This window comes from Oncorhynchus mykiss, chromosome 9, assembly GCF_057628025.1.
Source record: "Oncorhynchus mykiss isolate SJ-2025 chromosome 9, ASM5762802v1, whole genome shotgun sequence".
Classification (NCBI taxonomy): domain Eukaryota; kingdom Metazoa; phylum Chordata; class Actinopteri; order Salmoniformes; family Salmonidae; genus Oncorhynchus; species Oncorhynchus mykiss.
Genome location: NC_143030.1, coordinates 25,764,781 through 25,789,500, shown reverse-complemented (window position 1 = coordinate 25,789,500; position 24,720 = coordinate 25,764,781). Strand labels below are relative to the sequence as shown.

At 42.9% G+C, this 24,720-nt stretch overlaps 1 protein-coding gene across 1 annotated transcript; it reads left to right on the top strand.

Moving 5' to 3' along the window:
• The first annotated feature begins 1,293 nt into the window (after window positions 1-1,293).
• On the top strand, window positions 1,294-12,005 carry LOC110531745 (myozenin-2). Its single transcript, XM_021615137.3, has 6 exons — window positions 1,294-2,535; window positions 4,325-4,414; window positions 5,841-6,007; window positions 8,387-8,516; window positions 10,832-11,018; window positions 11,392-12,005. Exons 2-6 carry the CDS (start codon window positions 4,333-4,335, stop codon window positions 11,630-11,632), a joined length of 807 nt encoding a protein of 268 aa, XP_021470812.2. The 5' UTR covers window positions 1,294-2,535; window positions 4,325-4,332; the 3' UTR covers window positions 11,633-12,005.
• The last annotated feature ends 12,715 nt before the right edge of the window (window positions 12,006-24,720 follow it).

The window sequence follows — 24,720 nt, the reverse complement described above, 5'->3', positions numbered from 1 at the left end:
TTTCAGATAGCCTTCCACAAGCTTCCCACAATAAGTTGGGTGAATTTTGGCACATTTCTCCTGGCAGAGCTGGTGTAACTGAATCAGGTTTGTAGGCCTCCTTTCTCGCACACACTTTTTCAGTTCTGCACACAAATGTTCTATAGGATTGAGGTCAGGGCTTTGTGATGGCCACTCCAATACCTTTATTTTGTTGTCCTTAAGCCATTTTGCCACAACTTTGGAAGTATGCTTGGGGTCATTGTCCATTTGGAAGACCCATTTGCAACCAAGCTTTAACTTCCTGAATGATGTCTTGAGATGTTGCTTCAAGATATCCACATGATTTTCCTCCCTCATGATGCCATCTATTTTGTGAAGTGCACCAGTCCCTCCTGCAGCAAAGCACCCCCACAACATGATGCTGCCACCCCCGTGCTTCACGGTTGAGATGGTGTTCTTCGGCTTGCAAGCATCTGCCTTTCTCCTCCAAATATAACAATGGTCATTATGGCCAAAGAGTTCTATTTTTGTTTCATCAGACCAGAGAACAATTCTCCTAAATGTACGATCTTTGTCCCCATGTGGAGTTAAAAACCATAGTTTGGCTTTTTTTATGACAGTTTTGGAGCAGTGGCTTCTTCCTTGCTGTGCGGCCTTTCAGGTTATGTCGATATAGGACTCTTTTACTGTGGATATACAGTAGATCGTTTTTTACCGGTTTCCTCCATCCTTTGCTGTTCTGGGATTGATTCGCACTTTTCGCACCAAAGTACATCCATCTCTAGGAGACAGAACGTGTCTCCTTCCTGAGCGCTATGAGAGCTGCGAGGTCCCATGTTGTTTATACTTGCGTACTATTGTTTGTACAGATGAACGTGGTACCTTCATGTGTTTGGAAATTGCTCCAAAGGATGAACTTGTGGAGGTCTACAATTTGGTTTTGGCTGATTTCTTTTGGTTTTCCCATGATGTCAAGCAAAGAGGCACTGAGTTTGAAGGTAGGCCTTGAAATACATCCACAGGTACACCTCCAATTGACTCAAATGATGTCAATTAGCCTATCAGAAGCTTCTAAAGCAATGACATCATTTTCTGGTATTTTCCAAGCTGTTTAAAGGCACAGTCAACTTAGTGTATGTAAACTTCTGACCCACTGGAATTGTGATACAGTGAATTATAAGTGAAATAATCTGTCTGTAAACAATTGTGGGAAAAATTCCTTGTGTCATGGACACCTATTCGGTGTCCTGTGTGGATTTAAGTGTGCTCTCTCTAATTCTCTCTTTCTCTCTTTCTTTCTCTCTCTCATAGGACCTGAGCCCTAGGACCATGCCTCAGGACTACCTGACATGATGACTCCTTGCTGTCCCCAGTCCACCTGGCCGTGCTGCTGCTCCAGTTTCAACTGTTCTGCCTTATTATTATTGGACCATGCTGGTCATTTATGAACATTTGAACATCTTGGCCATGTTCTGTTATAATCTCCAACCGGCACAGCCAGAAGAAGACTGGCCACCCCACATAGCCTGGTTCCTCTCTAGGTTTCTTCCTAGGTTTTGGCCTTTCTAGGGAGTTTTTCCTAGCCACCGTGCTTCTACACCTGCATTGCTTGCTGTTTGGGGTTTTAGGCTGGGTTTCTGTACAGCACTTTGAGATATCAGCTGATGTAGGAAGGGCTATATAAATAAATTTGATTTGATTTGACAGACAGACAGAATATATTTAAATAATATTTTTAAGCATGTTATGAGGCTAAACAGTATTTGGTTACATTTAAAATGTCTACAAACAGAGTAAAACAAGCTTATATTTTTGGTTCTAAGCTCATATGGCATATTTTTAACATTTTCATAGCGTACTGGTAGTCCCATAGTCATTGATGCATTTGGTGCACCGGAAATATAAAACTCCTCTCAATGACCTCTCCTGCCACCTAGGGCCCAATACCAAAACAGCTCCAATCAGCGGCTTAGGTAGAGTTCATACATATCCAATCGTTTCAGCTCCCTGGGCAGACCATTGAGATCTACACTATAAATACATATGAGAAGGATCAGTAATATAAGGGTTTGGAAACTTGGTTCAGCTGGGGGGAGGGAGATTTACAACATTCCCACAGGTCCTTGCTTGTCAAACGGGGAGGGGGGAGATGGTATGGAATCAAAAAGGGGTAGGGGGAAGTAGTGGCTAAGACTGAGCTAGTCTGGTAGTGACCTCCATCTAAGCTACTGTACAGACACCGGTCCACGAGAGAGCGGGAAGTGAAGTGGTAGCCAAGGCCTGCTATATTTAGCCACCTCCCACGCTGGCCAAACCACATACCAATGACAACAGACACTGACACCCACCCAGTCACTCACCCATCTCAGCCAGCCACCGATCCCCACCCCCTCCCCCTCTTTCCCACCCACACCCGCAACATCTTCAGAGCTGGGGAGCGCAAGGACCCGTCTAGGCCGCACTACCCAGTCTGACCTCCTCGCCCCACGCCTTCCTAGCTTCCGTAAGGATATAGACATATCTTGAGATCCCCCTAAAGGGACCTACACACAGGTAAGGTGTCATAACCATAGGGCCACTTCTTAGGTGTTGTGCCTATATGTTTTGCTGTGTGATTGTACAGGGTGACATTGATGTTTCAAGTCAAGCTTGTTGGGGACACTCAATAGACCATTGCGACAGAGCTGCCCTCCGCACTATTGTCAATTTAACAAGTTCTTTGCATCCCAATGTCTTGCTAATATGTAAGGTCCATCTGATCCCCCTAAGATTTAATAGAGCCTGGCATTATGTCAATGACCAACCTGGACTCAGGGGTAGACGTAACATAGTAAATGTAACTCTGTCTCCCACCATTTAGTATATGTTACATATGTATTCATTTGTGGATGGCCATCATCTATTTCATATGATATCGATATGTTACGAATTACAATTCGTGTGATATGTTCCCCAATTGCAATTTGTACAATATGTTGCTAACTTGCAATGCGTATGCTATGTTTCGAATTAGTTGTGGCTAACATTAGTTAGGTGGTCAACTCTAACATTAGCTAGGTGGCTAACATTAGCTAGGTGGCTAACATAGGGTTACGGTTAGGTTAAAGGGTTAGGGTTAGCTAACCTGCTAAGTACTGTAGTTGCAAAGTAGCTAAAAAGTAGTAAGTAGTTGTAAAGTTGCTAATAAAATTTGTCCGTGATGAGATTCGAACACTCAACCTTTGGGTTGCTAGACATTGAGTCTATGAGACCAGGCTGGAATGACTTACTCTATGTTGATTAATTTAATTATGTATGACAATGTGCAGCAATTTCACATGATTTCTTAGTTCTCCATACATCTTTTGTTGGTGCTATTCCCTTAACATTTTTACATTTACAACAGAGTATGAACGAACATTGAGAATTCTTTGGAAGTGGATTTACTTCTTGGAGCTGACACTAAAGCTATGAATGAACATGTGAGCATGCTTTAATCAGCTGGTCAGATAGCTATGAATGGCTCTAAGGCCAAATTAGTGGACAAGATCAGTTTTGAGTTGAGTTTGAGTTTTTACTTTACTTATGAGTACCTATTCATAAAATACTGGACATGCAAGTATATATATTCATTCAGATTTGAATAAAAACAAGATGGTGCATACAGTGTTTCCCAACTCTGGTCATCGAGTACCCCCAACAGCACACATTTCTGTTGTAGCCCCGGACATAAAATGACTGATTAGCTGACAAGTAGAATCAGGTTTGCTTGTCTGGGGCCACAACAAAAAATATGTACTGTTTGGGGTACTCGAGGACCAGAATTGGGAAATTGCAGTAGGCTATAGCTTGACTTGGGCAAAATGTGTATTTTGCTGTGGACTGTTGCTCGCCCCATCTTCTCAACTGTCACATCTGTTTGTTGTGTCCTGTCCTGTACCCCTGTCCATTTTCGACCAACATGGGTAATTCCAAGCATATCGATTCTTGTTCTACCGTGGTTCGCTCCTGCCATGTCTGATGTGCTCAGCTTTTAACGGCCCAAGGTTATTTAAAGGGATGCCAAGGTTATTTAAAGTGATGCCAAGGTTATTTAAAGGGATGTGCTAACTTTGCCCTTTTAGCGCCTCCAATAAATGCAACCGGCCCCGGCGCGTGTTTGTGCGTGGCAGTGGGAGTCAAACATTGAAAGTCAATATATATAAAAAAATAAAAAAATAAATAAAAAGAGTTCTTAACAGGGAGTGTTAGCGATCAATAGCATGCTGCACAGTGTTGCCTCCTTTGAGGTGATGTTAAGCTAGCTGTCATTGAACAAGGTGTGCCGTAACATGCTGTCCCTTGTGATATTGTGTTTCCCCAGCGGCAGCAATGTCACAGTTCTCTACCATGACAACCAATGAGAGGAAGCTACAAGCAGCAGCCATCTGTAGGGAGATACAGGGTCCTGAAGGTACCCCTCTCACTCTCTGAATAAATGTAACTGCAGTCATAGTGTACATACTGCACAGACATAAATACACTCACGTGAGTGCCTGTAAACAAACACAAACGCGTATGTACACACACACACACCAAAGGAGGCTGCTGGGAGGCGCTATAGGAGGACAGGCTCATTGTAATGGCTGGAATACAATGAATAGAACGGTATCAAACATATGGAAACCACATATGCTATTACATTAACTCCAGAGCTCCCACCACCAGCCTCCTCTGACACACACACTTAACACTCTCACTTTGTAGCGGTGTATCATCTAGTTCGCCACCATCTAAGGCCCTGTATATAAATAAGAATTTTATTTGCTCAAAGTAACTAATCTCTTTGTCGTTGTCCTTTGAACAAGCTATTTCTGGGCGTGGACAACTGCATGGCTTGTCGCGGTAGGGAGGGAGGGATGGGGGGGGCCTGAGGGTCACTGACAGCTGAAGCATATTCTGGCAGGCTAGATTGCTTTTGGCTGATTTGATAGGCCTATGACACCTCCATGATCAGCATGCTTTAGGTATTAATCGCAAACAAGGGGGCCAACATGAGAGGCTGGCTGACACGAGAAAATGATTCATCATTACTCATATTGACAGTATACACTATATCAAAGTATATCAAACATTAGGAACACCTCAATTTGTCGGGTTATAGACACTATAAGGTGTTCGAAAGTCTTCCACTGGGATGCTGGCCCATGTTGACTCCAATACTTCCCACAGTTGTGTCAAGTTGGCTGGATGTCTTTTGGGTGGTGGACCATAGTTGATACACACAGGACACTGTTGAGTGTGAAAAACCCAGCAGCTTTGCAGTTCTTGACACAAACCGGTGCGCCTGGTACCTACTGTACTACCATAACCCGTTCAAAAGCACTTCAATCTTTGGTCTTGCCCATTCACCCTCTGAATGGCACACATACACAGTCCATGTCTCAATTGTCTCAATACTTAAACATCCTTCTTTAACCTGTCTCCTCCCCTTCATCTACACTGTTAGAAGTGGATTTAACAAGGGTCATCAATAAGGGATCATAGCTTGCTCAATGTAATGTTTTGTATACTCAGTGTATACTAAGTCAGTGAGGTGGGTATTGGGAATGTGTAAAATGTGTTTTACATTGAAAGGTAATCAGTAGAATGGAATTAGCAAAATGTGCATATTGTCAGTATAATGAGAAACTGCTTTGACAGAATATGCATAATAGGGTCATTTAAAAGTAAGGGAGTATGGGACACTAGCTCAGCCAAACGCAGATAAACCGACAACTACACATAATATGGGCATATACAGGTGGAGGTACAGTATGACACAATACACACACACACCAGAACCCCCCCCCACACACATACACACACACACTTTCTCAGAGCTGTTGTGTCTCTTCCAGATGCAGAGATGGACCTGGGGAAGAAGATGAGTGTCCCTAAGGATGTGATGCTGGAGGAGCTGTCTCTGGCCTCCAACAGGGGCTCCCTCCTCTTCGAAAAGCGCAAGAGGCGCTCCGAGAAATACACCTTCGAGAACATCCAGAATGTAACCAACACACAGATCAATGTAAGCAACACAAACCACTTGTATGTGCACCCTTGAATGTGAACACTAACTACTATAGTGTACTACAAGGACAATCAAAACACTGGAACAAAGTTGCTGTTTCAACAAGAACATTTAAGGGAAACTGAGCGATGAGGGTGATGACAGTTACCATTACCGTTACCATTTGTTTTGGTACTTTATGTGATTGTGATGAGAGACGCAAATAAGGCTCATCAGAGTTTCCATTAAATAAGCATTTTCTACATTATCAGTAACTTATCAGCTGTTGAACTGTAGGAGACTGTTCTGCACGGCTAGTACATCTAGTGATTTATTACAGCCTATGGTCCTAAAGAAAAGAAATTGAGGAACACAATACCTAATTTCCTAATAAAATGCATAGGCACTTGAAATGCATTGCAGACTGCAGCCCTACTGCTGCTCAAGACTTGAACCCGTTCCAGAAACAACCCCTATAGATCTACTGTACTCTATACAAGTGCCTAGGAGGTATCTGTAGAGAGTACAGTAGATCTATAGTAGCTCTGCCCTTTGATAGTCTAGGCGGATTTGCTATCGTATATTGCTACATGAAGATTTATAATGAGGTCATAGAGGATAGGGGGCAGGACATAGGGGTTGTTTCTGGACAAGGCCCTGGACTTGCATAATAGGTATGATATTCTTCCAACGGGCATACGTCAAAGTCCTGTTTACATGCTTTGTGTTTGGATGGGCAGTGTACGAAGTCATCGTCTTCGCAGCAATATAGGCTACACAGGCCCTAGTAAGCTACTAGACTACTTAGGCCACATAGGCACATTTCCCATATAGCTTTTAAAACAGAAAGTCCAAATGCCAAGGGTCTAATAATCTGTTACTTTGCATTTAGTAATTGTTGTATCTAGCTTAGCTGGAGAAGAACGCACATCTGCACGGTTTCACATTGTACATCACAATGATGTTTTATAACATGTGCCACTCATTCTGACAACCCATTCATATGTAAAGCAGCACACTGTTGTAAACCATAACGTACAGTACGACGTACCATACACAACAGTAATGTTATGCAGTACGCTTCCTCTGGTAGTTGCTTGAGCCTTTGGAATGTACACACACAGTCATACCTGTTAAACTTTGAGTGTTGTTTTGGGCCCGGTACCGGGCCTCCGGAGCTTAAGAAAGTGACATATCATTTGAAAGCTAAAGCACTTGTCTTTTTGAAAATTGAGCTCAAATCTTACTGCTGGTGATGTCATGAGAATGCCCCCCCATGAGCTATGGTCATATTCATAGAGTATGCAATTTAGGTCAAGTCACCAAAACTGCAAAAATGTTGTATGTGTGGAAAGGGTACACCCTGGTTGTCATCGTAATGCAATGCATTTCTTTTTTGATCCACATTTAATATGACGTTACCTCAAATGCATCCGTTGATCCATCGTTTCCTATGACAAAAATGACTGGGAAAATAGGTTTGAGGGCCTGTCTGTCTGTTATTTACAACAACAAAAAATAATAACTCAAAAGTCCCGATCACCCGATGTCAGGCTTGAGGTATTACCCAAACCAGATCAAACGAGATGCATCTGGTTTCAACTGTTTTAAAAAAAAAATGGCTGTGTTCCTATGGGAATTTGCAAATGTGTAGAGTGCCACCATCAGGTAAAAGATATGACAATGTTTTTCTGAACGGTAATTGGTGACATATTTTACTTAAAATCTAGACTTTAAATTCTCTTATTCCCCAACATGGGGACAATTTGGAACCAAAACCCCCCCCGCCAAAAATATTTATTTTGTTTAGCTTTTCTTTGCCTGCTGTTTCTCTGGCTCTGTAATAGTCACATTGTTGCTGTACACCTGTAATAGAATGCCACGGTTATTACGTTTCTATCAGTACTAAGCATGTGTTCGTAGGACATTTAGATTTTTTAAATCGTTTTTAAATGTATCTAATGAAGCTTAGAAAATGCCACCAGAGGGCGTCATAGTTTGACAGGTTGTTTGGAATATATTTACAATATATTTGAATATGATGAAATTCTTTAAAAAAAATATATCTCCCCCCAGTTTGTTTACCTTTGGGGGCAAAGGGGAACTGCTATTTCAAGTGTCGACATTCCCTGAGGAAGTCCTGGCGTAAATCATTCCAAATATCATTGGGATGATGAAAGTTACACACTGTGGACCACAGCACAGGATATTCAAGCATGAGAAAACAATGCTCTTTATATTACTGGCTCTGCATAAGACACTCACTGACCTTTCAATTCCGCCCCCACCCCCTCTCCTCTTTCTGTCCCTCTCGCTCTCCCTCACTCTTTCTCTCCATCTCTTTGACCCCTGCTCTAAACTGTATTTCTCCATCTTCTTCCCTCCCTCTCCCCTTAGAATGGTGTAACTCTTCAAACGGAGAGTCAAGAAACCAAAGAAAACAGCTTAAGAGTGGAGCAGTTGTCTAAAACGCCCCAGAACATGCCTGACCTGAGCACAGTCCCTAACCCAGACAACATCGCACCAGGTGGGTGCTGCAACTGTGAAATAACCTCTGCTCTAAACTCATGACCCCATGACCCTTATGACTCAGTAGCCTGGAGGTCAGTGGAGTCATTAGCATGATATATAAGCCTGGGCTATCTCCGGTTGTGCCAGTGACATTGGAGTCAGCCTTGATCAGTTGAAAATGTGTGTTGTATCACCTGAATCGTGCACAGAATAAAAAGCCTTGGTCCAAATTAAAAGTAGTGCAGCCTGGCCTGGCCTGATAGCAAGCCTAATTTAGACTGAGACTTATATCCAGTCAAGAAACTAACCCTAGCCCCTTACTGCCTAGACAGGATTTTACTTGTATTAAGTTATATAGTCATAGCTCAACCTTGCCCTCTGATAGGCTAGGTAGGACTTTGTTTACTAGGAGCGCTTTCTCCATTCTTCACACATGGTGCTGTATATGTATGGTCCAGCTGGATATAACAAAAAATTAATGCTTTGCTAAGGCTTCATAGGGGAAAGCATTTTATCCTTGTATGGAATCTTCTGGCTCAAGGGCATGAGCCATCTTTCTTCTTCTCCCTCTCCCTCTTATTCTCTTTCAATGGATCCCCCCTAACTTTCTGTATCTATCCCTCATTCTCCCTCTCTCTTTCCCCCCCTCTCTTTTTACTGGCGACCATGGGCATAGTTTGATAACAGTCCAGATTCCCCACAGGAAATGTATAGAGTATTTCCTGTGTCCACTGCTCGCTGTCCCCTGATACCATCAGGGAGAGACAGGCTCTCAGATATTGCTCGCACTCCCGATCCAGCACCGTCAACATAATATGGGCACCAGTTTAGCCGATGAGCACATGGAGACAGTACGTGTTGCTATTTCGGGAACGACTACGCTACCACCTTGATAGGGAGTCGGAGGAAAAGTCAGTGGATACAGCATGGAACATTTTGGTTGGACCTTGTGTGCAATTGACCAATAATGTAAAAAATCATAACAGTCAAATTTGAACCTATCATAGAGTTTGGATAGCACAGTACAGTGAATGGAGCTCAATACAGTACTGAACTCTACTATGCTCTGCTGTATTGTACTACACAGTACTTCACTGTGTTTTGCTGTGTTGCGCTGTGATGTTAAAAATTGTGAAACATGAGAGAATGATATTCATATCCATAATTATGCATTTCTGTGTAGTACAGATCAGGGACCCATGATGTAATTCCGTTACTGGGTGTAAATCAACTTAACTGTAGTTCAATAAAAAAAATGTAGTTCAAAGTCAAGGTGCCATGTCATAACAGACACCCCATTCTTTTTGTAGATATTTTTTATATATTCATTCGGAGCAGATATTTAAGAGTTTTTTTTTGGTTTGCATCTGTACAGTTCTTCCACTACATTCGTTTTTGTACATTTTTCAGTGGACATTTTTAAAAGTAGTCCTTGTGCATGGAGTTGTATGGTTTGTTAAACTTTTAAATCAATGGTTTCTGTTTGGCATATATTTTAATGTAATTTTTTTTGTTGTTTTACCTGAGTCAAAGCGTAATTCTGTTACTAACCAAGCTTTGGGGCAACCATGTCACTTATACACAAATCCTCCTCTTATCTCCCCCAACCCCCAGTGTTTCCTGAAGTGCAGCAGTCACAGTACATTTCCCACAACACATTGGAGCAACTAAATGAGCAACCATGCACGTGAGCACTGTATGTGGCCGGTGTAAATCTCTTGTGGTGTGCGTTTTGTGAAAAACAGCAGAACTCCCCAGAGGGGCCAATGTTTGGTCTTTCCCATTTCCTTCTCGAGCAACCATCATTTCAGGAAGAGGGATTGTTTGTTGTAAGAGGGTTGGACATGACAGCGCAACACCCCACGTTATGTAACACCTGCTTGCAAGCTGCCCCTGGCGAAGAACACCCGTTTTGAAGGATAGTTCTTTGGATAGGCCTTCCCTGTCACCCTTACACCACACAGTAAGAAGTCCTTCATGTTGGTTCACTGTGGAACTTGACCATATTTTTCTCTGGATGCAACACAGGGAGGACCCATGCAGTGCTTCATGGGGTTTATATTGAGCTTTGTGTTAGGAAAAATCAGGTTGGTAGTATAATATATCTGGCCTGATGGATGCCTCAAAGGTCATTGTGAATCATTTCTAATAGTCTATTACATTATTTTGCTGTTAAGCAGTTTCTCACTAATTCTCTCTCTCCGTCATTCTCTCCCTCAACCCCTCTTTTTCACTCACTCTACTTCTTGAACCACAAGCTGTACCAAAGAAAGGTTATGTGGAATCCCAGGGCCCTTTCACCAAATTCTCTCTAACCCCTCTTTCGCCCAGGTTATGGTGGCCCTCTGAAAGAAATGGAACCAGAGAAGTTCAACAGAACATGCCTCCCGAAGTCCTACCACTCCCCCTGGGACCAGGCCATCTACCACCACGACCCCTCCCTGGCCGATAGCCTCGTCACCTGCCTGCAAGAGCCCGAGGCCAAGCCAGAAGGACCAGGGTACAAGAGCTTCAACAGGTATAGCCGATGATGGACCCGGACCACACCTTGGTTGAAATAGTACTTGCGCATCGTGTAACACCCCTGACTTCGGAAAACATATGTCAACATGTGATTTTGTAATGAGCATAACATACTCTATGTTGAAGTGTACTAAAATGTCAACTTGATTTTACCATTTGTAGTAGATGAAGGGAATCCACTGACATGCTTTCCTTTATCTGGGTCACAACATAGTCAACAGACACACCATGCATTATCATTTCAACAGAACATGTCCTCCAGACAGTGGCTCATACCTTTGATGGGATGAGCCAATCTGTCACTTCCCTCTGCATTGTTAGTGGTGCAAGGTTAACATTAACATTGTCAATCCTCTATCTATCTCCAGGGTGGCTACTCCGTTCAGAGGCTTCGGAGGCAAGTCCACCAGACCGGCCCCAATGTCCAAGGCCCCCGAGGTGGAACACAACCCCATGCCGGAGCTGTACCCCGAGCTCCAGGCGGAGCCGGCAGTGCAGAGGCCCACATTCAACAGGGTGGCCTGTGGCTGGGCGGGGAACAGCGCCCCACTCATCCTTCCCACAGTGCCGCTGGTTCCCATGCTTATCCCAGAGTCCGATGACCTTTGAAACTCTGGCTGCTGCTGTGTCTCCCAAGACGTTTCCTGGTTTGCTACCCACAAGTCCTTTTTGGTGGGTTAGGGTCAGAATTGGGTCAGAGTGAGGGAAGGAGGTCTTTTGGTTTTCCGCTTAGGGCAAGTTAGCTACGTCTTTGTGGCGAAAACACACGTTTCTCTGATTTACTGGTTGGCCCATGCCCAAGGTATTCTGCCCATCTTCAAACTGCACTTAAAATAAGTCAACCACACTTGCCAGAGTTACTAAATACAGTATAAGAGCTGTACATACATTGATATGTATGAGTGAAATTGTATTTGCCTGATGACATTTGATTATTGGTATTAGTTGTTTTTTGAGGTAAATAAAATGATGTAAAGCATAATGCTGTTATTTCAGTTTTCCTTTAATGATTTTATGCTTGCATTGCTTATTTTCCTGCCGAATTAGTCCCTTTCCTTGTGATTGAGTGACACAAATTGCTTTAACATATTCACAGAGAAACGCTTCAATAACTGTTCAGCAGTGAGTGTCTGCACTTGATCTATAGTGAAGGATCCATTGCCGCATGACATTGCACCTGTGTTCTCTTCTATGTAGCCTTCCATCACCACTCACATCCTATGTCAGTCTAAGTTACAGTTCTATAACACACCTCAAGGTTACACTGCCCGAGCTGACATATCAAATCTGCTTCCCCGAGGCGAGCGAGATGACGCGCCTCACCTTTTTGCGACAATGCGGCCACTCGCATCATATCAGCCAGTCTCCTACTCACTCCTCTCTGTCGCTGCGTCTTTCAGTTATCCCACTCAAAATAATATAGGGTATTCGTGAACAGGATGTGACCATTGTTGGGAGTACTCAGATTACTTTTTTTGTGATAACGAGAAACTTAGCGGGTACGTTTTTTAATTTAGGTTATCAGTTACTTAATTACTTTTTCAAATAAGCAAGTCGTTATTTTTACAAAATTAATTTCTTTTTTTTGTTGGCGCAAATAAAAAATAAAAGTCCCTCACTGTACGTTCGCCGCAGTTTCTGTTTCTTCCTGTTTCTGCACGAACAAGTATTATTCTATTTACAGTTTTTGACAATTGCTTACACATGATTTATGAAACTAGGGCTCCTTTTCTCTAGACTCTACACACAAAACCCCAAAATACACGCACAACATGCAAAACGTCACACATCGCTTGCAAAACCAAACAGTTAATTCAAAACTATTTTAACTCTTTTCAAAATGGTGTTTTTGCATCAAAACTCTACACACAAACCATCACATGATTAGCTCTTATACACGTCAACTACACACGGATGTGACAAATGTAAAAGACTACTACTATCTTGTGTCTTTTGCATGTTCAGTGTGCAGTGGAGTCTACGGCAGTTTATCATAGCACTCGCACGTACATGTGTGTGCACAAATATATACAGTATGTATGCATATTCAATATATATTTACACTATAAACAGAAATGCAAGGGGGTGAAAATAAAATGTATTTCTTTCTCAAAACATTGTATTTTCATCCAGATTTCAGGATGAACAGTAACAGACAGGACAAATACAGTGGAAAATAAACAAATAAGCTTGTTACTGTAAAGATAAAAACAATTAGGGTGCATGCATCCTGTCTCCTCAACATCACAAGCGATGTTCTCTTTGGCTAAACAGGGGGGGGGGGGGGGAGTCTGGAGTGGCGTATCCTGCCCTGGCATGCCCACTCGTCTATGTCAACACAGGCCTCCTCCATCGCCTGGAGAAGGGGTATGCGTTGGTGGGGTTGGCGATCGTGTACTTTCCAACGGCACGCCGAAAATAACTCTTCTATTGGGTTTAGAAATGGAGAATATGTTGTCAGGTTGAGCATCAAAACTTGCGTTTGGACTGCTCTGGCCCATTCCTCTGGTCATTGGGAATGAGGATATTATGCAGGGTGTCAAGAAAGGTGATAATGTGGGCAGAATTGTAAGGACGTAGAGTGGCATGATGAAGGACACCGTTCTGACTAATGGCTGCACACATTGTGATAAATCCAAGATGGCGTAGATGGATTAGCAGTAAGGCGACTTTGTCTTCGTCTTCGTCTTGTCGTGTCCTGAGTATATATCTTTTTATATATTTTTTCTTCGCATATATTTAAAAAATATTTTTTCTTAACCTCAACTTCAACATACTCTCCTGCAACCTGTTTCACCCAATGTGGTATGGATCTACTGTTTTCTTTACTTTAGAACCGGAACCCCCAACAGAGGCTAGCCAGCTAACGAGCTAGTAGTCAGCTAGCCACTGCTAGCGGTCATCAGCTAACCTTTAGCCCGGATAACTCCTGCAAACCTTTTCACCTGGATCATCGCAGGTAGCTAGCTGCTATCTGAGTGGCTACTCCTGGCTAACGTCTCTGTCTCGAAGCAAGCACCAATTAGCCTGGAGCTAGCCTATGCTAGCTGAAGAGGTCCATCAGCCACTCCTTGGGCTACAATACCTATTTTGCAAATTGGCCTGGACCCCTTTTACTGCCGATATGGAGCCCCGCCGATACTTTACGACTGGACTACCGACGTAATCTGCTCGAGGCGGTTTATCAACAGGCTCCTCCATCGCGATGTGCCCTGAATGCCGTTCTGCTAGCTGTGGCCCGCTAGCTGTCTAGAGCATATCGGACTGTTAGCTGAAGAGGTCCATCAGCCAATTTCTTTGGGTACTATATCTATTTTGTCAATTGGCCTGGACCCTTTTACTACACTGAGCCCTGCTGATCCGTCACGACTGATCTGCCAACGTAGCCGCACGATGGGGCTACAACAGACTTCTTCCGTCGCGACGTCCCTCTAAAGCCCTTCTGCTAGCCTGCTAGCCCCGGCCCGCCGTGTCTCCAGCCCGCCTAGCTACTCACTGGACCCTATGATCACTCGGCTACGCATGCCTCTCCCTAATGTCAATATGAAATGTCCATTGCTGTTTTGGTTAGTGATTATTGTCATATTTCACTGTAGAGCCTCCAGCCCTGCTCAATATGCCTTAGCTAACCCTTTTGTTCCACCTCTTACACATGCGGTGACTTCACCTGGTTTAAATGGTGTCTCTAGAGACAATAACTCTCTCATCGTCACTCAATGCCTAGGTTTACCTCCACCGTATTCGCATCCTACCATACCCTAGTATATTGATTTCTGTAACCGTAAAAGCCTTGGTTTCATGCATGTTAACATTAGAAGCCTCCTCCTCCTAAGTTTGTTTTATTCACTGCTTTAGCACACTCTACCAACCCGGATGTCCTAACAGTGTCTGAATCATGGCTTAGGAAGGCAAACAAAAACCCTGAAATTTCCATCCCTAACTAAAACATTTTCCGACAAGAGAGAATTGCCAAAGCGGGCGGAGTTGCAATCTACTGCAGAGATAGACTGCAGAGTTCTGTCTTACTATCCAGGTCTGTGCTCCAAAATTTTTAGCTTCTCTTTAAAAGAGAGAGAAAAAGAGAAAGTACACTAGAGAAATATACATTTTGGTGAATTTGGCAGCTATGCTTATTCTAACCCTAGCCTTGCCCCAAACTGCCGCTCTTATGGGTCAGAATATAATGATGTAATTACGTGGGGAAGGTCTCTGTGGATTCTCCGCTCAGACCGTTCAGGCTGCTCAATGACGCATTTCTCCGGCGCAACTCTCTGGTTGTCCTCACGATGTCAGTGTCCTTTTGGCTTAGGAGTCTGTTCCCTCGCCCTTGCTCTGGAAGGGCTATTCTGAGGACAGACAGCTCTGTAGCTCAGAACTCACAGCGAGCGTAGGAATGAAACAGTGTAGATACCACGATTCGATGAGGAGTGGAGGCTAGGTGGTTTGACTTGAATTCACCCGCTTAGAAACAGCTACTCATCCGTAGCTTGAGTAGAAAAATATTTATTTGTCTTCAAACTTGTGTTGCGTTTTGGGTTTGTTGACTTTATTAGACCTCGGCTGCAGCTTGGGTCACTTAGTCTGATCTGTTAATTCTTTAACTCACAGGTTTTATACCCTAGGGTCAGAAGTGGGCGTAACTGCCTTTAGGGCAATTCTCTGGGCGTACCAAGTTAAGGGCAAGGTCTAGATTTTACTCAAATCCAATTTTAGACAACTTCACATTTCATCTTTACCAAAACATTCTCTTTCATTTGGACATTTTCCACACAACGTACAATGTATAAACATCAAACATATACTAGGAAAACTCTTAACGTTACAATGTTTTCGTAATAACGTCATCTATTAACCTTTAATAACAAAACAAAAATGACATACATTTTCATTTTCCATCTATTGTCATGACCACCATTGTGGCTGACGGAAACCATTGTTCCAAAGTCCCTTTGTTGCATGTTTAATGTTCTGAGTCTGGTTCTCCATATAGAGGGGATACAGGAATGTTGTGTGGCCTAAGATTTACCAGGGGCGTGAGGGGTCATAAAACCCCCACATCTTCAGACCCCTAGATCTCTCCTCCTCTGTTCGGGTTGGGAGATAATGTGTAGGGTTGTGGTCTCCTGTAACCTGACCCGATCAGGACAGTCATGACACCACCCTACCTTCTCCACAATGCAATCTGGTTTCCGAGCTGGTCATGGGTGCACCTCAGCCACGCTCAAGGACCTAAATGATATCATAACCGCCATCGATAAGAGACAATACTGTGCAGCTGTATTCATCAATCTGGCCAAGGCTTTTGACTCTGTCAATCAACACATTCTAATCGGCAGACTCAACAGCCTTGGTTTCTCAAATGATTGCCTCGCCTGGTTCACCAACTACTTCTCAGACAGAGTTCAGTGTGTCAAATCGGAGGGCCTGTTGTCCGGACCTCTGGCAGTCTCTATGGGGGTGCAACAGGGTTCAATTCTTGGGCTGACTCTTTTTTCTGTATACATCAATGATGTCGCTCTTGCTGCTGGTGATTCTCTGATCCACCTCTACGCAGACGACACCATTCTGTATACTTCTGGCACTCCTTTGGACACTGTTAACTAACCTCCAGATGAGCTTCAATGTCATACAACTCTCCTTCCGTGGCCTTCAACTGCTCTTAAATGCAGGTAAAACTAAATGCATGCTATTCAACCGATCGCTGCCCACAACTTCCCGCCCGTCCAGCATCACTACTCTGGAAGGTTCTGACTTAGAATATGTGGACAACTACAAATACCTAGGTCTCTGGTTAGACTGTAAACTCTCCTTCCAGACTCACATTAAGCATCTCCAATCCAAAATTAAATCTAGAATCAGGCTTCCTATTTCGCAACAAAGCATCCTTCACTCATGCTACCAAACAAACCTCGTAAAACTGACTATCCTGCCGATCCTTGACTTCGGCGATGTCATTTACAAAATAGCCTCCAACACTACTCAGCAAATTGGATGCAGTCTATCACAGTGCCATCTGTTTTGTCACCAAAGCCCCATATACTACCCACCACTGCGACCTGTTTACTCTTGTTGGCTGGCCCTCGCTTCATATTCGTCGCCAAACCCACTGTCTCCAGCACATCTATAAGTCATTGCTAGGTAAAGCCCTGTCTTATCTCAGCTCATTGGTAACCATGGCAGCAGCCACCCATAGCAAGCGCTCCAGGAGGTATATTTCACTGGTCACGCCCCAAAGACAATTCCTTCTTTGGCCGCCTTTTCTTCTAGTTTACTGCTGCCAATGACTGGAACAAATTGCAAAAATCATTGAAGCTGGAGACTCATATCTCCGTCACTAACTTTAAGCACCAGCTATCAGAGCAGCTCACAGATCACTGCACCTGTACATAGCCCATCCAACTACCTCATCCCCATACTGTTATTTAATTATTGTTTTTGCTCCTTTGCACCCCAGTATCTCTACTTGCACATTCATCTTCTGCACATCTATCACTCCAGTGTTTAATTGCTAAATTGTAATTATTTTGCCGCTAATGGCCTATTTATTGCCTTTCCTCCCTTTATCTTACCTCATTTGCAAACACTGTATATAGACTTTTTATATTGTGTTATTGACTGTGTTTGTTTATTCTATGGGTAACTCTGTGTTGTTGTTTGTGTCGCACTGCTTTGCTTTATCTTGGCCAGGTCGCAGTTGTAAATGAGAACTTGTTCTCAACTAGCCTACTTGGTTAAATAAAGGTGAAATAAAAAAAAAATATGTTGCCACCACACTGTCCAGGGACATTGACGATGGCGCGGTGTCCTATGAGGTTTCTTCCCCTGCGATTTGTTTTGGCTAGTTTAAAGCTGACCTCATCAACATAGGGAAAATCATGATGCTGTGCAGCAGCATCTAGTTCCATAACTCTCTGAAACAGACAAGACAAAACATTATTGTATATCAGTATGAATAGACATAGAGCAGTCAACATGTAGCACAATACACTGGAATACAGTACCAATGACAGGATAGTTGTCCAAACCAAGAAAGCCAATTTGTAGTGCTCAAGCTCTGATTACTAAGTGAAGAAATGAGCTATAAGTGTTTTCACACGTGAGCACTGGGTGTAGGTAATCGGTAAAGGAGTGTGGCATTTTGAATGGGAGTGTTTTCCAAACGAAACACAAGACCTGTTAGTTTTGAATGATGTGTTGAATGTAGAGAACTGTGTTTAGCAAATTGCAAACTCAGTGTAAAGCAGATAATGTGCTTGCAGTTTTGCAGACTTGGTCTGAAGATTAGGCACATGAGTTTATGGTTTCACTGAGTGTGCCTCAAGTACTGTAATATCAACATTTTTAAGCAGACCACCATGGTGCCTGTGTCCAAGAACACTAAGGTAACCTGCCTAAATGACTACCGACCCGTAGCACTGACGTCTGTAGCCATGAAGTGCTTCGAAAGGCTGGTCATGGCTCACATCAGCACCATTATCCCAGAAACCCTAGACCCACTCCAATTTGCGTACCGCCCCAACAGATCCAGAGATGATGCAATCTCTATTGCACTCCACACTGCCCTTTCCCACCTGGAAAATGAATGAATGCTATTCATTGACTACAGCTCAGCGTTCAACACCATAGTGCCCTCAAAGATCATCAATAAGCTAAGGACCCTGGGACTAAACACCTCCCTCTGCAACTGGATCCTGGACTTCCTGAGGGGCCACCCCCAGGTGGTAAGGGTAGGTAACAACACATCCGCCACACTGATCCTCAACACAGGGGCCCCTCAAGGGTGCATGCGCAGTCCCCTCCTGTACTCCTTGTTCACTCATGACTGCATGGCCAGGCACGACTCCAACACCATCATTAAGTTTGACGATGACACAACAGTGGTAGACCTGATCACTAACAACGACATGACAGACATCCTATAGGGAGGAGGTCAGAGACCTAGTCGTGTGGTGCCAGGACAACAACCTCTCCATCAACGTGATCAAGACAAAGGAGATGATTGTGGACTACAGGAAAAAGAGGACCGAGCATGCCCCCATTCTCATCGACGGGGCTGCAGTGGAGCAGGTTGAGAGCTTCAAGTTCCTTGGTGTCCACATCACCAACAAACTAACATGGTCCAAGCACACCAAGACTGTCGGGAAGAGGGTACGACAAAACCTATTCCCCCTCAGGAGACTGAAAAGATTTAGCATGGGTCCCCAGATCCTCAAAAGGTTCTACAGCTGCACCATCGAGGCAGTTAACCCACTGTTCCTAGGCTGTCATTTAAAATAAGAATTTGTTCTTAACTGACTTGACTAGTTAAATAAAAGGTCAAATAAAATGTAAAAATTATTTTTAAAATCCTGACTGGTTGCATAACTGCTTGGTTTGGCAACTACTCGGCCTTCTACCGCAAGGCACTACAGAGGGTAGTGCGAACGACCCAGTACATCACTGGGGCCAAGCTTCCTGCCATCCAGGACCTCTGTACCTGGTCAGAGGAAGGCCCTAAAAAGTGTCAAAGACTCCAGCCACCCTAGTCATAGACTATTCTTTCTGCTACCGCACGGCAAGCGGTAACAGGGTGCCAAGTCTAGGTCCAAGAGGCTTCTAAACAGCTTCTAACCCCAAGCCATAAGACTCCTGAACACCTAATCAAATATCTACCCAGACTATTTGCATTGCCCTCCCCCTTTTACGCCGCTGCTAATCTCTGTTGTTATCATCTATACATAGTCACTTTAATAACTCTACCTACATATAGATATTACTTCAACTAACCGGTGCCCCCACACATTGACTCTGTATCGGTACCCCCCTGTATATAGTTTCACTATTGTAAATTTACTGCTGCTCTTTAATTACTTGTTGCTTTTATTTCTTATTCTAATCCATATTTTTTGGATAGGGGCTCATAAGTAAGCATGTCACTGTTACGTTTACACCTGCTGTATTCGGCGCATGTGACTAATAACATTTGATTTGAAGTACAACTTTTAGTTTGTAAGCGATTGTAAAAAACTAACTGTGCATACTAAGCTTCAACTGCAGTTCTTACTTTCGCCACTAGGGTAGTTGATTTCTTGGGGGTCTATACTCCCCAAGTTGCTGACGTGCTTACAAGTTATCTAGCAGTTCCCAGCTGTTAGCAGTTTATACTGGTGATAAAAACAGATGATTGCCATAATTTAAAGTCCTTACTGAATGATTTAATGAAACAAATCAAACATTAAAACACAGTTATAGAAGGTAAAGTAAAAATCCAAGCTATTGCATCTGTCATTACTTGAGTTAATATCACTTGAGTTATAGATTAGGCTATGCGAGCCATTCAAAGGATAATGTGCACCCTCTATCGGGCATAAGAATGAGCAACACGCACAAGGCATCTTCAGAGGGATTTCTGTTTTTGGTAATGCAAAAGTAATGTAACAAGTTACTTTCCACAGTAACAACTAACATTCAATGGAAGTAACGTTGCAACGAGTTACTTTAAAAAGTAACTTTCCCCAACACTGGAAGTGACTTAGAAGTGTGGTGAGTCTTCCCGCCACTTTTATGTTGGAAAGCGTGTTGAGCACTTTGGAAAGTATACTACATAAATACAAAATATTACATAGTTGCATTTTTTCGCTTAAGTTGTTTCTAGTACATATAGCTATCACTGGATGTATACCAACACCGATTCAAACTCAGTGATAAAAATTACACATTCACTGTGACATATTTTTCCAGGTACTTAAAAAAAATCCTTCTTATCTACAAAATTTCACAAACAACTTCAATCAAATTCAAAGTGAGATTCTTTCAGTTTCATGAATAATAATTACCATGTGGAGTCATTATTTTTTTTACTTTTTTTCTCCATTGCCTATCAAGCACTCCATGAAAGCAAGGAAAGTATAGCACACATGATATGGCGATGTACTGGAAAAAAAGAACACCCCATATGTAAAAGACAGCTTTTGCTTTAGCTGCCCATCATCACAAGAACAGTGTGTGGTAGGTCAGAGACCATGTGGTGTAAATTTACTGTCTTGTCACTGGTGGATATGAAAAATGGGGCCTCAGCAAGCGCCAGCTTTCGGAGACTGTTTTTGGTCCTTGTTCTCTCCTTACATTTGGCTATAAAATCTACTGAACAGCTGAGAATATAGTCAGAACATAAATACTGGATGAACACCTGGATGAATAACAGATGAATTATTTCAGCCGTACTTCATTTCTTAAGATGAAAGGAACAATGCACATCAGCTACCACAAAGAGAGAACTTTGGAATGTGTTGTGTTTTATGAGCCACATGCCAAAGACAAAAGGTCCATCATGTAAATCGGATGGACAATAAAGCTTTATGAATTTGAATACTAGACAGACGCTGCAAACCCACTCCCTATTGCTCCATAACGATTTGGGCCCAGTGGCTGCATGCATTCCTCTGTTTTGCACTCTTCGGAATGCACTGGAACACATGAACCCCGCCTTTAGCTGTCTTATTGATTTTCTCTCCATCAGTCTCCTTCGCGCTCGGTGTACACCCAGCATCCCAGCACGTCAGCATTGCCAAGACCGTTACGCTATATCCAGCCTGTTTATCAAGAACGGCCTGGACTCTCTTTGAACTTTGATTGTGCACAGTATCAAAACTCGGAAAGGAAATATTATTGGCTGGTGGTGGGGTTGGGGGGGGGGGGGGTCATTCAGTCTTTAATCTCCACCAGTTTCCCCCAGGAGTGTATTATTTGGCGCGGGATGGCACAGTGGGAGGTGGGCTGAGTAAATCGAGGGGCTTTGGTTGGTAGACCAAGACGTCCAAGGAACGTATTGGTCTGCTGCACGAGCAGGTCCTAGACGAGCCCTTCCCAATCACTGTACACACTGTGCTCTAGGAGTACTGTAGCTGAGAAGATATTCAGCAACTCTTGGCAAGGCAAGGGAAGTTCAAAAATAACTATTTCATTGTCAAAACCGCCACGTTTCTGGGTGTACTGTAAAATCTAACAAACACCCGACCGATAGACATCTAGGGACTATTACACATGTTCTCTGGGGCATTGCAGATAAGACGAGAGCACTTTTGCCTTTCAATCATGTGATTGCCTGTGATTGTAGAATGCAGGACAAGCATACACAACAATCATAATTCTTGTTGGTTTTTGTAACTTCATAACTACTACATAAACATGACAAAGGTGTTTTTCTTGGTGTTGCTGTACTTCAAATGTGTTTCATATCATGTTACCCTGCCATTTGAATGTATATAGCACTGTAAATGTCTTGCGAAGCTACTGACATTTGGTGCTGTTGCTACTGCAGCTAGACGGTTTGTGTCATGGAAAAGTGCCTCAGTCCCCAGAGAATCCTTCTGCACACACAGCAACAAAAGCCAATGTTTGAGGCAGAGTCGGACACACAGACAGGCTCAAAAAGGGTGAGACTTATCTCCAAAATGGTTTCCTCTAGCATTTCAATGTCTCATGGAAAGAGCTAGCCTGAAACACAGCAATATCAGTGTGGATTCCAGGCTACTGGTAGGATATTGTATAGGCTAAACTGCAAGGTATCACAAGCACAGCTAGAGGGAGGTGTTTTGAAAGCGAACGCTTTACATTTGCTCTCATAGGCACCTGTTTCTGTCTGAGAATTTGTTTCATCAGACGACCAAGGGACATATTTGGGTTTGACTGGGAATATTTTATACCCTTTTCCTAACTATACAGACAATGATCTCGAACATATAACGTTGGATTTGGGATAAATAGTCAGTGATATTTGACCTCCACACATGTTCTTAAATAATTGATATCCAACCATTGGGATTGTGTGGTGACCATGTGTTTTCATACTCTATGGGTTGGGTTCCCTGGCCCAGAGAAAGCATAAGTTGTACTTTAACAAAAAGAGAATCTCCATTGAGAGATTTTTGGTACAGGAGCAGGCCTAATCTGCCTGGGAAACAGGTCCTTTCTTCAGTATATAGTCTACATTATTATTGTTATTATTATTCTTATTAACAATACTGCCGATATGTAGATAATATAGTGTACTGTAAATTTACTGTACTATAGACTTCGGCCCGGTGCTTGTAAATTGACACAGCGGGTGGTCTATCTCGTAGCGGGTGCTAAGCCCAACGTGACGCTCAAAAATACAAGTGAAGAAAATATCCCGAGGTCAATGGGTTGGTATAGGGTTACTAATGAGGTGGGGTGAAAGGGTGAGAGGGAATAGGCTTCACGGGTGGTATAACTCAAAATGTCATAAAAGGCAGACCTATATTTGACTGTCAATACGTTTTTGACCAATCATAGTAGTCGTTTTTTTTGGGAGAGATGTCATGGGGTCAAACAGTGATCGACAGGATGACACGTATCAAAGCTTCAGTCCCCCATCATTAATGATTAGCTTACTACAAACAAAATAAACACAAAGATAGATGAGGGAGGGAGGGGGAATAAAAGAGAAAACAAATCCAAAACTGGTAGGAGCGGAAGTAGGAAGAAGAGGAAGCTTAGTCGGTAAGGAAAAACAAAACATATGGATGAAAAAAAAATGGCTTTGGCAAGACCTTAGCCCCAAGCACACATCAAAATTGACCCAAAAAATCTTAGTCTCCATTGAAAATGTGTGGTTTGAATTGAAGAGGGCAGTCCATAAGCACAGACGAAGGAAATCAAGGATCTGGAAGGTTTCTGTACGGAGAAATGGTCTAAGATCCCTCCCAATGTGTTCTCCAAATAGTTTTGAAAAAGGCTGAGATTTGTTTTTATTACTTGTTAACAAAATCTCTTTCTCTGAGCAATTGTATTAGTATAACATAATATAACATACACATTTTTTTTGATCATACATTATAGCTCAATGTTTGAATTATTTATTTTATACAGTCATTTTTGCTCATTTTTATCAAGGGTGTCAATAATTTCAGACCCCACTGTATATTAATTTCTCATTGGTTAATGGCCTGCAAATAGTGATGGACTTACTAGCGACCGACATGATTTCTAGGTAAACAAACGTATGGCTTGGAATTAAGACAACAGCTTTTCCCTTGGACAATCGAACACCCTTTCCTGGTTCAAGAGCAGAAATCTGAGGATTAAACAAATCCTGTGGAATTCCAGGAGCTTTTGTCCATACAAAGCAACATGAATGGGAATGAGAAACCGCCCCCCGATTTCTGAAGACGTCTCAGTGGAAAGAATAATAAATGTCTCTTATCCATGATGGCGGAGGCCATTCGTTTCAGACAGTACTGAGGAGACGGCATCACTTCCACGACTAGTGCCGGAGCCCGGGCTGCCACGGATACAGCAAACACAGCAGCAAAATATATCACAGTCACCCCTTGGCTGCGAGCCAAAGTTAACATGGTCAATTGCCCATTTTTATTGCTCACGTCATCCCCTTTACTCCCCTCCCTGCAGCAGTTAACAGCTAACGGCAGCGGTGCAAGTCGACTCAACGGTGAGAGAGTAGGCGAATAATGTGAACCTGTGCTTTTTCTAAAAAGGCAGATAAAGATGTTGGAGATGAATGATTCAAGTAAATGCATATAGCTACTGTATGTCTACACTGTTCGCAGTTGTCCCTGATGACCTAACACTTGTTATCAAGATACTTCACCTGCACCAGCAGTTTCTTTGTACTCATTTCTTTGATTTCATACTGCTGTCATGCTACATGCAAATTCATGGTGATGCATGTTGAACTG

Coding starts and splice junctions, on each gene's coding strand:
- LOC110531745 (XM_021615137.3), top strand. CDS start 4,333: ATGTCACAGTTCTCTACCATGACAACCAATGAGAGGAAGCTACAAGCA. Junction 4,415..5,840: donor GGAGATACAGGGTCCTGAAG/GTACCCCTCTCA, acceptor TGTCTCTTCCAG/ATGCAGAGATGGACCTGGGG. Junction 11,019..11,391: donor GGGTACAAGAGCTTCAACAG/GTATAGCCGATG, acceptor ATCTATCTCCAG/GGTGGCTACTCCGTTCAGAG.